At 43.0% G+C, this 16,126-nt stretch overlaps 2 protein-coding genes across 3 annotated transcripts; both read left to right on the plus strand.

The window, feature by feature from the left end:
* The first annotated feature begins 250 nt into the window (after positions 1 to 250).
* On the plus strand, positions 251 to 4,379 carry LOC143139271 (osteoclast stimulatory transmembrane protein-like). The gene is made up of 4 exons (XM_076299875.1): positions 251 to 303; positions 1,730 to 1,783; positions 2,511 to 3,513; positions 3,719 to 4,379. The coding sequence occupies exons 2-4, from the start codon at positions 1,743 to 1,745 to the stop codon at positions 4,037 to 4,039; spliced, it is 1,365 nt and encodes a 454-aa protein (XP_076155990.1). The 5' UTR covers positions 251 to 303; positions 1,730 to 1,742; the 3' UTR covers positions 4,040 to 4,379.
* Positions 4,380 to 6,192: 1,813 nt separating this feature from the next.
* Positions 6,193 to 15,499, plus strand: LOC143139747 (uncharacterized). 2 transcript variants are annotated; one of them, XM_076300467.1, is made up of 6 exons: positions 6,193 to 6,266; positions 10,254 to 10,313; positions 11,167 to 11,296; positions 11,752 to 11,929; positions 12,092 to 12,645; positions 12,895 to 15,499. In XM_076300467.1, exons 3-6 carry the CDS (start codon positions 11,174 to 11,176, stop codon positions 13,888 to 13,890), a joined length of 1,851 nt encoding a protein of 616 aa, XP_076156582.1. In that variant the 5' UTR covers positions 6,193 to 6,266; positions 10,254 to 10,313; positions 11,167 to 11,173; the 3' UTR covers positions 13,891 to 15,499. The 2 variants fall into 2 exon arrangements, with proteins under 2 accessions (XP_076156582.1, XP_076156583.1); XM_076300468.1 differs by lacking the exons at positions 6,193 to 6,266; positions 10,254 to 10,313 and having other exon boundaries at positions 11,214 to 11,296; positions 11,693 to 11,929.
* Positions 15,500 to 16,126: the final 627 nt, after the last annotated feature.

Genomic DNA, 16,126 nt, shown 5'->3' on the forward strand with positions numbered 1-16,126 from the left:
TGAGAGAGAGAGAGAGAGAGAGAGAGAGAGACTGCCATACATACATTCATTGGGGTTGGCCACTATGAGGAACTAAGAACAACAATTCCAACCATCTCTCTCTCTGTAACTCACTCTCTCTCGCTCTCTCTGTCACTCACTCTCTCTCTCTCACTCTCTCTCTCTCTCTCTGTCACTCTCTCTCGCTCTCTCTCTCTCTCTCTCTCTCTGTCTTACACAAACACATAAAACCCCAGATCCATCCAGCCATCACAGTTTGGTGAACATCGTCCACTAAGCCTGTTTGTCACCGGTGTTGAAAAGGTAAAGTCAACAAGTATTTTTGTACATGATTTTAAAAATGTATATTACAGTTTTTTCTGAATGCTTAAACACATTTTTTGTAACTATGGCTTTTTTTTGGCAAAACTCTACACACAAATGGCAAAACCACTCACTGAGTTCGCAAAACTAAAAGCACAAACACTGCTTTGCACCCAGTTTGCAATTTTGTAACACACACTTTGCACAACTGTAGGCACAATGGCTATTATTTACACTATTTTGCCAACTCTCTGGCACACTTTCTCATGTGAAAACTGTTTTAGATAATTAGTTCACTTTGCAATCAGCCTAAGCACTATAAATAAGCCACAGGTAATGTACAATGGGTACAATGGAGTGAGCAGGAAGAGTGAGAAGAGAAAGAAATAGCCCTTTTACAGACAAAAAAACAGTCTACATGTGGGGATATTGTCATGTCAGGCCTGGATACATCATTCCAGAATATATTTTTCCCGGTGCCTTGGACTAGGACATTGCATGTGATGTAGACAGAATTTTGAGAGAGACGACCCGATGTAGACTGATTTGTTTTGTCTCAGTGAAATGCTATTTTGTGTTTTGACTTGGAAAAACACACTTGTGTTTGTTTTGATGTGTGTAAATAAACACTACTGTAATACTTGAAGTTTGGATCCCTGTATGTTTACAGAACTATGACAAAAGTATGACCTCAAACTGACATAGTCTACCTTGTGCACAGAGAAAGCAAAAGCCAGATGTGTTTTTTATTCATACCATCAGTGTGTTGTTGGCACATTGTGTGCTTACTATTGTGATGGCTTGTGTTTACTGTTAGATACGAAAACACAATTTTTACGAAGGTGTGAAGAGTTAAGCAAGGTGTGTTAGCTTTTGCAAGAGAACTACAATGTTTTGCTGATTGGGTGAGAGGTTTTGACATTTGTGTGTAGAGTTTTGCAAAAAAAAGCCATAGTTACAAAAAATGTGCTTAAGCAATCAGAAAAAACTGTAATGTTTTTGTCTGATTATATTTTTCTATTTAAACAAGGAATGGGTCAGACTGGCCCCTGTGTTTTGTAGTGTGTATTTGTTTCATCATAACATTTTAAAACTTCAGAACAAAACAGAAATAAAGGGAGCTCCTGATTTGATCTATTTGCAAAAAATATATATTGTTTATATATAAAATATATTGTTTATATATATATGTAATAAATATAATATAAAAAATATAAAAAATATATTGCATATATATATATATATATGTAATAAAATACTGAAACTACTAAATAAACTGTAAACTCTATATTTTCTATTTGCTCTATATTTACAAGAAAATAGCCTCAAAACTGAATGTTTGCTTACATAAACATTTGCCTACAACATGTATATTTATTATGCTTGCATATGGATGTTTGGATGTTATTCCTTCATGTTTCCAAAGCCTGCAATCAAGCATGGCAATGGGAGAAGGCTTGGCCCAAACCAGCGATCGACTGTGAGTCCTTTAGCAGATATTGCACTTGTATGGACGTGATGTGTATGTGCTTGTGTGTGTGTGTGCGCGTATGCATGTGTGTGTGTGTTTGTGTGTGCGTGTGCGTGTGTGTGTGTGTGTTTGCGTGTGCGTGTTTGTGTGAGTGCGTGTGCGTGTGCATGTGCATGTGCGTGTGTGTGTGTGTGTGTGCTGGCATGAGTATGTATATGCTGACAAATTCTATTTGGCATGCAAGTTCCCTTCAACTGTGAATGTATAGACACTTTTTGCTTTGCTATTACAGTAAGAAAACAAATACAATGCATATGCCTCAGTAAGTATTAGTATAAGTATATATACTCTTTTGATCCTGTGAGGGAAATTTGGTCTCTGCATTTATCCCAATCCGTGAATTAGTGAAACACACTCAGCACACAGTGAACACACAGTGAGGTGAAGCACACACTAATCCCGGCGCAGTGAGCTGCCTGCAACAACAGCGGCGCTCGGGGAGCAGTGAGGGGTTAGGTGCCTTGCTCGAGGGCACTTCAGCCATGCCTACTGGTCGGGGGTTCGAATTGGCAACCCTCCGAACCACAAGTCCGAAGCGCTAACCAGTAGGCCACGGCTGCCCCTAGTACCATTAATATATCACATGAAATTGCAATGCTTTTACAATATCATATGACCACATACTGTACCATCTTTACCACAGAGAATCACCCTGATAAATGTCTCTCTCTCTCAGATCATTTCAGTCAAGAGTTTCCAGGTTGCTGACATTCCTATGGGATGTCTACTCTAAACCTACTCCATCTAACGCTCTTGAGGTTTTCATCCTCTTCCTCATCTGCCTTCTGGTCTCTGTGACGATGGGTGCCTTGCTGTTGGTATGGATGGTTTTCAGTTTGACCTATGACCTTACCACCACAGCCATCTTGGTAGGGGTGTGCATGTCTCTGATGGCGGCACTCCTGACATTGGTTCACCCAGTACGCTGCACCCTGAGCATCCTCATCCCGTCGCTAGGCACCCAACAGGGACGCAAGATCCTGGTCTCCACGGTGATGACCCTGACCATCGCCACCTGTGTTCCCAACATGGTGCGGAACGTCAACTGGACAGCGTTCCTGATCAGATGCTCGTCTCACAGCTTAATTGAGGGCGTGTTGAATTCCAGCCGAACGATTGACCAGGTTCTGAGTGACATGAACGAATGGACGGCGAAAATGCCCGGCAGTAGCGGCAAGAACTATCTCGTCCTGAAACAGGAAATTGATGTCCTCGACATCTGGCGTGAGATTTCGAACATGACCCACAACATGAAGGCCGAGCTACAGTCCCTGCATGATTCTCTCGACGGCGCCTCCTCTGTGCTGCAGAAGCTGACCGGCGCCGCCCTGGTGGCGATGGTTCTCGTCAGCTCCTCCATGTACCTCATTGGTTACCTCACAGACCTGAAGTACGACAACGTGTACATGTCCCGGCGCCTTGTGACCTCTTTGGCGGTGAGCGGTGATGCCACGCTGCCCATAAAGTACCAACACAGGCTGGTGAAGACGTCCGGGGTGAAGATGATGCGCGCCGAGGTGCAGAGGTGTGTGTGGGGCGTGGCAGTTCTCGGATTCTACACCATATTCTGTTTCTCGCTGATTGGCCTCGATCACTTCATCTACAGAACGCTCGAGATTCTCCTCACCTGGACCAATGACATACCAGAAATAATATACCACATCACTGTGTATTTGGAGGTAAGTTTGGATGTGTGTGTGTGTGTGTGTGTGTTTCTGTGTATAGCATGTGTCTTCCTTCAAGATGAGACAGATAGACAGACAGATAGATAGATAGATAGATAGATAGATAGATAGATAGATAGATAGATAGATAGATAGATAGATGGATGAACAGCTGAACAATGACAAATGGCATACTAATGTCTTGACCCCCTTCTGGCAGATAAGTGGCACAGCGATTGGCTTCATTCCTTTCAACATCGATTCATTGGATAAGAAGTACAGTCACAGACTGCCCTTGCTTCCTGCCCAATGCGTTACGCCTCTCTCTCTCCCCACCTCCTCCATCATCTCCTCCGTCTGCATCCTCCTCTTCATCGCCCTCGTCCTTGTCTTGGGCCAGGTGTTCGCTCAGCGCCTGCGCAGAAAGATCTGCGCCTCCTTCTATAGTCGTCGTGAGGACGAGCGAACCCGCTATCTCCTGCAGAAGATTCTAGATGAACGGGAAAGAGAACAGGAGAAGGATGACTTTGGTAAAGATTGAATAATCCTGATGTTATATGTCATTGGTTGACAGTTCTTAGGGTTTTATATCTTTATATAGTGTGTTGCAAGTTGATCAATTGTGGCTGTCAGTATGTAAGAGAGAAAGAAATAGTTGTGTACCAGTTGTACTATACTTAAACAGCCTCCATGAATACAAAACATTCTGGATGAGAGAGAGACAACTGGATCACATTTTTGGGTGCCAGAAACGTTTAGGTTTAAGATCATTTCAATGTCAACACATGCCTCAGAATGTTACTATAATGGATGATTGTGGCAGATGGCTTTACTATTATGCAGTTTGGACATGTATCTCTCAGTATTACACATTTATATAATTTCAGCCACAATAAATAAATAAATAAATAAATAAATAAATAAATAAATAAATAAATAAATAAATAAATATCTACATCTGCAACTGCACCTAATGTCTAAGATGTATCTGCTGAAGAATGGGTGCGGACAATATAAGGAACTGGTCTTGACCAGTCGTGCATTTGTTTTAGCATTCGTAGAAGCCACACCGGGGGAAACACTTTAAAATGAAGAAGAAACACTTCTCCATCTGAGGCTGCCTCATTTGGTGTGAAGGTTTAGTGGCAGCTGTGCTAAATAGTGCTGTGTGTGCAGAGTTGTAAAAGTCCGGCTTCAGAAAATAAAAGTCCTGCCACATATTTGCTCCATTCGCTAAGTCAGCTGAATCAAATAAGTACAACTCCTCAGCCAGGTAGATGAGCTGATTAGTGAAATTACCTGTCTTGAATGTACAGGTAGAAACAATACATGGTAGGACTTTTACATTCTGAAGCCAGACTTTTACACCTCTGTGTGTGTGACTTGGAAGCATGAAAACGTCATGGCAACATCAAGATGATGGGGCAGAGATCAATACAAAGAGTACGAACATTTGACCATATTCAATGACAAGCTATATGAAAGGCAAATAATTGAACATTTCAGAGAGACACTGAACAAAGCTGTTGAAGTGAATTATAGGTAATATAGCAATAACAATAATGAATAATTTGCTATTATTAATAATAATAGCAGCAATGTTGCATTAAGGGAATAACTATGCATACCTCCCACCATACACACACACACACACCCTAAAGGTTTGATCATAAGGACCTGTGTGATTAGTTATTCTATTAGATAGAGATAGATAGATAGATAGATAGATAGATAGATACTTTATTGATCCCCAAGGGGAAATTCAAGGTCTCAGTAGCATACAGACATCACACATTACAGCAGAAAGGGTGAATATAAGTATATACATATAACAAAACTCCACTGTACAATAGAGACAGTATTTTACTGTGTCATGTAGCCACTACTTTATTGCTATATGACTTATTACACTGCTGCCATAGCACCACCTGCTGGAAACGGTCATGAATTCCAGTGTGTCTTGCAGATATGGTGGCAGCAGTTGCTCAGTGGTGAAAACTGGATTTCAGAGGCACAAACTAGAATACTAGAGACTTTTGAAATACATTTGGATGTTTCACAAACTATTTAAATGAGTGCATTACAAGTGAGTGTAGGCCTAGCCTACAAGCTATCCAGATAGTGTTTTTTATTTTATTGTTTAAAATATTACTATTTTTGTTTATTATTATTATTATTATTGGTTGTCTCTGAACTGGACCTGTTATCTGACATGAACCTAAAGGGCCACTTTGCATGACCAATAGCCATAAGTTCAAACTAAAACATTGGCCATGTGCTTAGGCCAGGGTTATTACATAGACTATTAAATAATTTTCTAAAAGTGTCCCTTTTACACACAGCAATTATTTTTCACTGTTTCTTCTGCTGTTAATAACTCATTTATGGTCCAGTTAATAATCTCTGGAGAAAGTCAGATATGAAGGTCTTTCACTTGGTTTTAACAAGTGAGTCTATCTAATTATGTAGTGTCAAGATGAAAAGCAGTCAAGGCCAGTCGGCAGCTATAAAATACGCAAGGAACCCTCGCTGTTGTCCATCCGGATGTTATTTACATAGAAATGGATTAAAACCGGGGATTAACAAAAAATCCATTTCTGTCTGACGTATGTCGGGCTTTCGAGTATCCAATAATATGCAAGCATAGTCACTAAGCTTGTCCAATGACCGGCCGCAGGAGGAGGGGCCTGTGCGTGCAGGTCGAAAGGGAGAGTCGAAATATCGAAAGTAAACGGAGTACGAGCTGTCGTGCTTGACCTCTGTTGCAGGTAAGAGAAATTTCATTCATTTTGTCCTACGACATGAGTTGCGACTGCACCATAAATGGTTTATCCGTAGGCCTATTTCGGGTGATTGCTCATATCTGAATATTATTCAGTTGTAGCACGAGTTTGTGTGTTAGAAGTAGCCTACAAGTCGACATGTTCAGCCAGTTATTGGATAATTAAAAATAAATTATCATTATTGCAAGTTCAGTTTGAACACGATCTGTAGTGTCAAACTGGGCTTCTATGCCAATGTCTGTCAAGCCACGGAAAACTACTTTGTCGTATCATTTGGATGTAGCTGTCAGACACTCAGGTTAATAAACAGTAAGTCGCCTTACCAACTGTGCAGGGGGCGTTGGCATTGGCGTTGGTATCTATATTCAAGTTAGGCTACTTTTGTATCCACTCTGAGAAATCATATTTATTTGACTCTCTCTCTGTGTGTGTGTGTGTGTGTGTGTGTGTGTGTGTGTGTGTGTGTGTGTGTGTGTGTGATGTTGGCCTGCCAGGTAAGTCGTGACTCTAAAGGGAAGGTCTGGGATGACCTGCTGTTAGAGGACATTCCTTAGAGAGTAAAAAATTCCCTTTCACGAAAAAAAGAGACCAGCCCACCAATCCGTCATCACTGTGGAGTTATTAACATAAGCCCTGCTCAGTCCAGTCAGTGAATAGTAAAGGCTGTGTGTGTGTGTGTGTGTGCGCCTGTGTTTGTTTGTGTGTGTGTGTGTGTGTGTGTGTGTGTGCATGTATGACAGAGAGACTTTGCTCTCTGGGTAGTGATTTGCGTTAAGCAGACGGTGGCTTATTTCAGTAGATGACAAATGATGACATACCTTACCTATGTGTGGGTGTGTGTGTGGGTGTGTGTGTGGGTGTGTATGTGTATGTGTGTTAGGAGGATGGTTGTATTGCACACATGTATTTGTAGACGTTTGTTTATATGCTGCATATGCATTGTTGAGGGTTTGGATTTACTGATGCTGTCATTTTAAAGTCTGTATTTGCAAAAACATTCATGTCTACATGCATCACTCTGTGTGTGTGTGTGTGTGTGTGTGTGTGTGTGTGTGTGTGTTTGTGTTAGGTCAGCTCCTGGAAGTTTTCAGTTCCATCCCACTGAAAATGTAAATACCCTCCTCACCCATCACTTTTGTAGTGGGGAAAATACAAGCCGATAAGCTGGTCTATAGTCAAAAATGTCAGCATAGCTCTCTGAAGCTATTTGTGGAATTCATTCAAACCTAGCTTTAAATCTTCCGCCCAAAATGTCACCAATACTGTGAGTACTACGTAGTGTGTAGTCTCAGAAAAGCACAACATTTCCTCTTTAGACGCTCAGATGCCCTCTGTGGCCTAAAGTTAACCTTGAGCCACTCTTGTCGGATGGGAAATAGAAGCAGTGTAGCCAGGGAGGAACTCTGCGGTAGCGGGCACTCAAAAGGGTGGGATGTATTCTGCTGGGCCAATCCCAGGTCATTTTGGCAGATGGGGGTGGGGTAGTGTGTGTGTGTGTGTGGGGGGGGGGGGGGGTGTTGGTCGCTGTCTAATGTTAATGGATTGTGGGATTTGGTTCTGTTGATGCGGGGCATGTTGTGTAATGGGGGTTGTGTAATGCTGATGTTATTATGGCTGCCCCCTTACAAGCCGACAGATGGGCACTGTTAATTGACACTTGACGCGTACAATCATGCACGAGCGGAGAAATTCAAGTCAGAGATTAATACTACTTTTAAGTAAGGCCTCTCTGGTATGACTCATGCAGAACTGCTCCTGGATATGCAAAAACTAATAATCATATTTGTGGATGCGATTCTTGATACACACAAACAAGTCCAGACGTGATGAATGCTAATGTACACTACTGCAGCAGGGCTGGTGATGATCATGCACTGGAACAGCACAGTGGCTGCAGAGGGCTTGTTTGCGCTTGAGTCACCACAGATTGCAGTCGACAGCTGAATCACAGACATGCAGGCCAGGCACAGCCGCCAGCCAGCCAGCCAGTCAGCCAGCGAGCCAGTCAGCCAGTCCGCCTCAGAAGCAGCGCTGTCTAGCTAGCAGCGGCACGATCAAAAAGAACAACTTCAATGCACGCACCTAAAAATAACCCCTAACTGATTGAATAAAGACCACCCTCTGTGAAACACAAGCTTAGACATTGAACTCGTCATTTTTTTAGGGACGAAGTGTAGTAAAAATACATGTGAGATGATGACCAGGGCCGTGCCATGCCGTAGGCTTAGCAGTGTGTGACACGTGCATTGAGGTCAGGGACGCCAAGTCGACTGTCTCCGGCAGGCATCTGTACTTTTCCTTTGTGCCAGCCAGAAGCCCTTTGTCCAGAGTCTGGAGCTTACTAATGGGTTACTAGCTGGGCTTTGGCCAGATCTGCATATGTATGCATACCTGCTGTGCTACATAAATCGCCCGATAAATCAATGGATCAGCTATTATGATTGGCGCTGTATTTATTATTTTATTTATTTATTTATTTATTTATTTATTTATTTATTTATTTTTGGAGGCCAGTGTTTGTGTGGGCCTATGTTTGCTTGTACTCATTGTCTTCTAGTGCCGTCTTGGGGGGGAACAAAGGCTTCCTTCAGGGCAATATATGTGTACACACACACAAACACACACACACACACACACACACACACACACACACATACACACACACACAATCACACACATATCCTCACAAGTCCCCACACACACATACACACTCTCTAGCAGACAATACTCAATGTGTCATTGATTGACATTATGCAACTTGAGGCGAGACTGCCTTGAGGTGCCAAGGGTTGTGACAGCTCTATGGGCACAGTGCAGTGGGGTCATCTGATTAATTGTGTATGTGTAGATGCGTGAGTAGGTGTCTTCAGATGATAAAAGACAAGCTTAGTGGCTTTGTGACAGATACTTTCTGGGGGGGGCATGGAGCACGGGGCAGCAGAAAGTCCCTTAAAACTGAAATGAAAAATACAAATCGTTGCCCATTACACAAATACTTCATTATCTTGTTGAAAAATCTCCCCATTTTCTATTTTCCTTTTTACTTTTTCATATTCTTTCTCTCCTTTTCCCCCTGTACTTTTGTATTCCTCTTTCTGTCTCTGTTGTTGCCCTCCCTCCCTCACTCTCTCTTGCCCCCACCCCCCCTCTCCCACTCCCTCATGCTATTCTCTACTCACTGGAGTATATATAAATATGGGCCTGTAGAATAAGGATTTATTCCCATTGTGTCAAGGTTGGAATTAGGAACACATTAAATCAGTATACTGTACCCCGACTGGCCAGATGGCGTGTAATTCTCCACAGTTTGAATCTGAGCAACGTCATTAGAGGCCGATGACAGCTCCACACAGTGGACATTATCCTACTTGAGATGATGACCTTCAGTAAACAGCCAACTATGTACGCAAAAGCCCAAATCTCATCTGACCTTCACTCAGGAATCATAAATAAGACACAAACAGTCAGATGACCCAAATATTATACATGGCAACAGACACATGTGAAAATGACCTTTCTCTCTCTCACTCTCACCCTCTCTGTGTGTGTGTGTGTGTGTGTGTGTGTATGTGAAAATAGAAAGAATGAGTTGGTAAAGGACACTCCTCCGAAAGGTAGCGTCCAGTTCAATAGAAAAGCCTCGAGGGTCTGCTCAGCTGTACCTCTCTTTGTGTGTGTATGTGTGTGTGTGTGTGTGTGTGTGTGTGTGTGAGAGTGAGAGAGAGAGAGAGAGAGAGGGGAGGGCCTTCTCTCTATGCTCTATTTGGCATTAAATAGAGGGAACAGGACAGAGGTGTAAATTCTATGCATGACATGGCATTGTCTGTGTGTGTCTGTGTGTGTGTGTGTGTGTGTGTGTGTGTGTGTGTGTGTCTGTGTCTGTGTCTGTGTGTGTGTGTGTGTGTGTGTGTGTGTGTTAAATGAAGCAGTATAGTGTGTGTTATTACAGTGTCCTTTCATCTCTTACTCCAGCTTGGACTCTGAACTACTGGCAGCCATATTGGACACCTTGGAGGTGCACAGCTGACAGGGGTAGGCCTACCTCTCTGCTATCACTATAAAGTTCATGCCTGTAAGATCACTGAACAAAAATGCTCAACCTCTGAAGTCATCCATTTCTATTTTTATCTCAACTGGGGCCCTAAAACCGGTAGCTATATAAAATATGTAAATAAGTGTGTGACAGGTTAGACTTTCTCTTTTTTGTATAATTATGTTTATTTACGTGTGTAGATTATAACAGAAATAACTGACATCAGTACACATATATCTCTACATTTACCTTTACAGAGTCCTACAAAACCATACTTGGAGCCTCCACAATCATACACTTACTCATACACAAACACTAACTCACATAAGATAAGATAAAATGATACTTTAATGTCCGTTTACACATAAATTTGTCTTGCATTACAGCTCAGCAATCAGCAAAGAAAGCCATTAAAAAACAATAACATTTAAGATCGAAAAAATATTCACGCCACATGTAATAGGTGTAGCCTACACAAAGATAATGTCCGTTAGACTAGGAGTGAGGGATCTACATGCATGCACTTACACATACCCAAACACACTAACACACCTACACACACACACATTGTTCCATAAGGTTCCCCTGTGCGGCCTTTGTATCTTAACCAACTTTTGATTATAATGATTCATATATGTCCTCAGCCATACTCATTGCTTTTTCTATACTTAAACGGGGGGTTCATACCGACACTTAGGCCTACTCAGTGACCTCGAGAAACGGATATCTATGTGAAAATCCTTTAATCCTTTAAATAGTATTTCATCAATCCTATAATACCTGTGTACCTTTCAAATGCTTTAAAATTAAACTGTTCTCTTTTTGTTCCCTCTATTTATTTTTTCCCTATAGAGCAACCATGCCATACGCTAGTGATAAACTCTACAAGGAATATGTGCGGAGAAATATGGCTCGTTTCGCAACCCAGGTGAAAGTGAGAGAGATCCTCCCTCACCTGTCCTGTCTGACACAAACTGACAGGGTGAGTATGACTCATAAACACATTCATTCCCCATGAACAAAGACACTCAGTGTTGTGGTGTGTTGACATCGTATCTGTTTATTTTGCAACAGTAGACCTGACTATAGACTGAGAAATGAATAGGACGGTGTGTGCAAATGAACTTTTGAATTTGACTTTTTCTCAGGACTTGGCCTGCAAACCTCTTTCACCCACATAGTACCTGCAAACACACACTTAATACATACACCAATTTTCCGTTGCACACACAGGGATTTCCATCCATTCATATGATCATCTATTCACTCTTTGTATGTAAGCATTTGTATAGGTCAGTAGGTTAAGCAAGAGATTAGCAAAGGATCAGCTCATGGGGAACCCTCTACGCACTGCTCTGTGGTGTTCTGTGTTTTGAAGGAAACTGTGCTAAATCGCCGCGAAGCAAGCATCACACATCTGTGATTTCCTGTTCGCAGGAGGAAGTGGAGGCGAAGCGGGAAATGACAGGGAACTATAACGCCATGCAGCTGCTGATTGATAACCTGAAGCGGAGGGAGAACTGGCCTGATGAGTTCATCAGGGCTCTAGAGGAGTGTGAGCACAGCACGCTCGCCCAGGAGATGAGGGACGCATACGAGGCCCTGAAACAACCCAGTAAGTAAACTCTCTAAACAATGCACACACAGACACACACAAACACACACACACACACATATACAGAGAGAGAGAGAGAGAGAGAGAGAGAGAGAGAGAGAGCTACAGGCTATCCATATATGTGAATTGACCATGAAGTGTTTTTTGTCACTGATTCCACAGAAGTGATGCCTCAGGCAGCTGGTGTCTCTGACAGCCCAGGAGCTGTAACCACCGTTCACGTTCACCCTCCCCCGCCAGCAGACAGTGAGCCGGCCCAACCACCAGTCCCCGCATCCTCTCCTAGTGTGGCTGCTGCTGAACCTGCTGCTGAGCCCACTGCACCTGCCCCAGTGTCCAGCCCCGAGGCTCTGGTCACCCCCGACGTCACCAGCCAGCAAGCTCCACCACCCGACGTGGCTGCGGAAGCAGCACCGGCTCCCGAAAGCATTCCACCGGCTATCGCTGAGGTTCCGGAGGTTCCCCCGACAGAGGAAGCCCAGGCTCCAGACTTGAGCGTTCCCTCTGAGCCTGACGTCCTTGACGGTCCCACAGACACACGCGCGCGCGCTGCTCCTGTGGAGCTCTCGGAGTTCAGCCTGCCTCCAGATCCACAGCCCCCTCTAGAGTCCCCAGAGCAAACAAGAGCTCCCATTCAAGAAACGAGCTCCCCCAACTGCAGAGTGGACCCGCCCGTGCAAGAACCAGAAGAGACATCGGATCCCACCATGCACCAGGTAGGATGTGCAGCAAGCACACCAACTCAAATGAGTGTGATGTCCCTGTAAACACACACACACACACACACACACACACACACACAGTATACATCTCTGACACATACCTCAGACGCACACACTTCCTAAACCCTAAAATCTCATTCTCATTGTCTTTTCTCTGATTGTCTAACACTCTGTAAAGCTGTTTTGGCACTCTATAAGTACAATTAAATTGAAATTGAAATTTAATTGAAATTCTCCTCTCAGGTCAGCACGGAGCAGCGGCCGGCAGAACCGACTGAAGATGAAGAAGTCCAGCCTCCACCACCCGACATGCAGAACATCACCCCACCTGCACCTGCTCCTGCTCCGGTCTCTGCCCCTGTGGTTGCCATGATACACCAGCCACCTCCCTCACTATTGGACGGCAAGCCTGGGGTTCTTCAAAGTGTGGTCGGAGTTTGCTCGCCTTCCCAAGAGCTGGTCACAGAGACTCAACCTCCGGAGCCTTGCTCGTTTACGACGGATGATATGGAGTTGAGCACACCTGCTAGTACCTTGGCATCTGAGGTAAATTCAGAGATTGCCCCAAGGGCCAACACTGATGAATGCCCTGAACCAGTCCCTCAGCTGGACACAGCTCCCAGTCTTACTGAAACATACCACACCCAAGAGCCAAGTGCCAGTGACAATGGCAGTGCTTCCCATCAGCCAAATGGCCTCTTAGATGACCAAGCCCCCTCTCCCCCTCACACCCCAACATCCTTGTGCAATAGTTCCTTGAGTTCCCAGGAGCAAAGCACATTGGTACATGTAGTCCATGTCTCTCAGGACCCATCAATCCAGAATCAAGATGGGCAAGAGCAAAGCATGGTGGGAAATGTTGTCTCCAGTGAGGACACATCCATGGTTAACCACAGTGACACGCAAAGTGAGGCAAGTCTGGCAGAGCCAACCAGTAACCACCATAATCTCACCCCAAGCACTGTGGGAAATGAAGTCCATTTGAGCCCAGTGAAAGAGGAGGCCTCGGCCACAGAGGATACCAGCTGCACAAAGACTGAGGTCATCCTTGAGGCGAGAGACAAGGAAGCACAAGAAAAAGAGAACAAACACCAAGAGGACGGAGAAAGCAATGAAGAAGAACCAAGAGAATCTCCCTTAGCAGGCCTCTTGCCTGCCCTTCAAAATGTCCCGCTCATTCCAGCCGCCGCTGCCGTTGGGGTCTGTGCACTGGTCTTTGCTTGGAAACTCCGCAACTGAGGACGCCCGGCAACTGTGATGCACCCAAACCTCAGGAATGAGCCCCCCCCCCCCATAATAATCCCTGTAATATTTTACCACTTTGACTCTCAGAATATTTTGAAACAAATCCACACCACCACCTTAATGGCCTTTAACAGCACTGCCCCTACCCTATCCCTAGTAATTCGTTATGTGACAGTGCAAGCCAATGACTGTTTCTGCAAAGGGAAGAAGGACACTTTTGCACCTTTTGTACATTCACATAATACTCTGCAGCTCTCGTACTACATGGTTAGTGCTCCACCAATCATAGTCCTTGTGTTTATTCTCCTATCTTACATGCATTCAATCTAGAGACCCCATGCACTTCGTCTTAGGCTTTGTGATTGATTAACATTCCTTACATCTTACATCTTTTTGAAAAGATCTAAACCATCTCATGAACTGACCTCCATAATGAGGTGTGTGTGAGGGTGTGTGTGCGTGTGTGTGTCTTCTCAATGAAAGTCTTAGTGCAGAAAAGTTGAGTTGTTGCTGCTTTCGATGTACATTGGGAATGTTATGGCATTCTCTATGAAGACCATTTAAACCTGCTTCTCAGCCAAATAGATTGGGAAAATGTTTTATTGTTTTAAATATATGCTATATATTTAAATGTATTTGTGTATACTTTTTTAAAGAGCTTGGTGGAATTTGCAATTCTCAAATCTTGTGTCTTAACTTGTAAAATATCTCAAATATTTCACCATCCCAAGTACTTGAGTGCAATCATGGAGTAAATCTCAACTTTTCACAAAGTGTTCTTATGTATGTCAACACCCAACAGCGCCCTTCTGAGCCAGCATAGTCCGCAATAATGTCAATTGAGTGTAGTGTGTAGAGGTCCATCACTGAGATGTAGTTGTTATCATGAATGGATAGTCGATTCAGATCTCAGGTCTGGAAATATTGTATCTGAATGGAAACCCAAAGCTCAGCCATTTAGTGTTTCTGGTGTGTGTGTGTGAGAGGGAGAGAGAGAGAGAGAGAGAGAGAGATTGAGAGAGCGTGAGAGAGAGTATGCATCTGTCTGTGTTCTTTGTGCCGATGTGAATGCTATCTGTATGGTCATTCCATCCCAGAATACAGATTTATCCCTGATTGTACATAAATATGTTGGGTATATAAGCACTTTTGATGATTCCGTAGTGATGACTTAATATTGTGGTAGATCTAATCAGGTATGACATTTTAAGGTGATATGTTGTATCACCATGAGTGTTTCCTCTATTTTTGTAACCAGACTCATAACAAAATATAACCATCTACTTGATAGATAGATAGATAGATAGATAGATAGATAGATAGATAGATAGATACTTTATTGATCCCCAGGGGAAATTCAACTTGATACTTGATCGTAACCTCTAAAAGTGAAACAAACGTAAGCCTACCTACGTAGATGGTCATATGAAATTCCACTTTTCTTGTCCAATTGTTCTGAAATGCGCTGTGTGTTAGTATATTGCAATAATCCAGGTAAATGAATGCATGCAAATGGAAACCACAACCAATGAAATGTGAGCCACCACTGACTAGCCTACTGCAAATCGATGTCAACAATAAAAACTTGATCTTAATCACTCCATTTACTGTTTGTTTTCAAGTTTCTTTACTGTCTTTCTCAGTCGCTTTGGTGCATTTCTCAAAACATTATTAATGTTTGCACAACAGTGCTTTTCTCAAAACAATTACTGCAAACTGCATCACATAGTGGATTACCGGCAAAAGCGTATATCTAGCTTTTTCTCTATCAAAATGCTTAGTTTATGTCTCAAAATCAAGTACTTATGCCAATGAAACTGTCAGTGCAATCAGAATGACAAGTCTTTACACCATAGTTTATTAACAAGATAGTCAAATCGCTTTGTCATGTTGTCAAAACTACAAAGTAACACATTATTGTGTGTGGTCGATTGATTGCAGAAGACTAGATATGTTTTTACTGTACTGTATTTTACACTTAACTTCAATTTGTTGACAGACATTGTTACAGTATAAAGATATCAAAAGGCTTTTACTGCATTCTGCAGAGCAAAAATGACAGACTTACAGTAAAACATAGGAAACACTCATGGGCAGAGCTGTGCACCACTGTAAACCAGATTTACTGTATTAGCAAATCTTTCTCCTGACGTTCCTGTCTGTCGGGCCACATATGTATGCCTGACAGATTATGACAAGTAAACATGACAATTAGTTCAACACTTTTTTC

The sequence above is a fragment of the Alosa pseudoharengus genome, unplaced genomic scaffold (assembly GCF_046254945.1).
Source record: "Alosa pseudoharengus isolate Yale_2024_CS ecotype anadromous, Long Island Sound unplaced genomic scaffold, YU_APseudo_1.1 YU_APseudo_1.1_scf_22, whole genome shotgun sequence".
NCBI lineage: Eukaryota > Metazoa > Chordata > Actinopteri > Clupeiformes > Clupeidae > Alosa > Alosa pseudoharengus.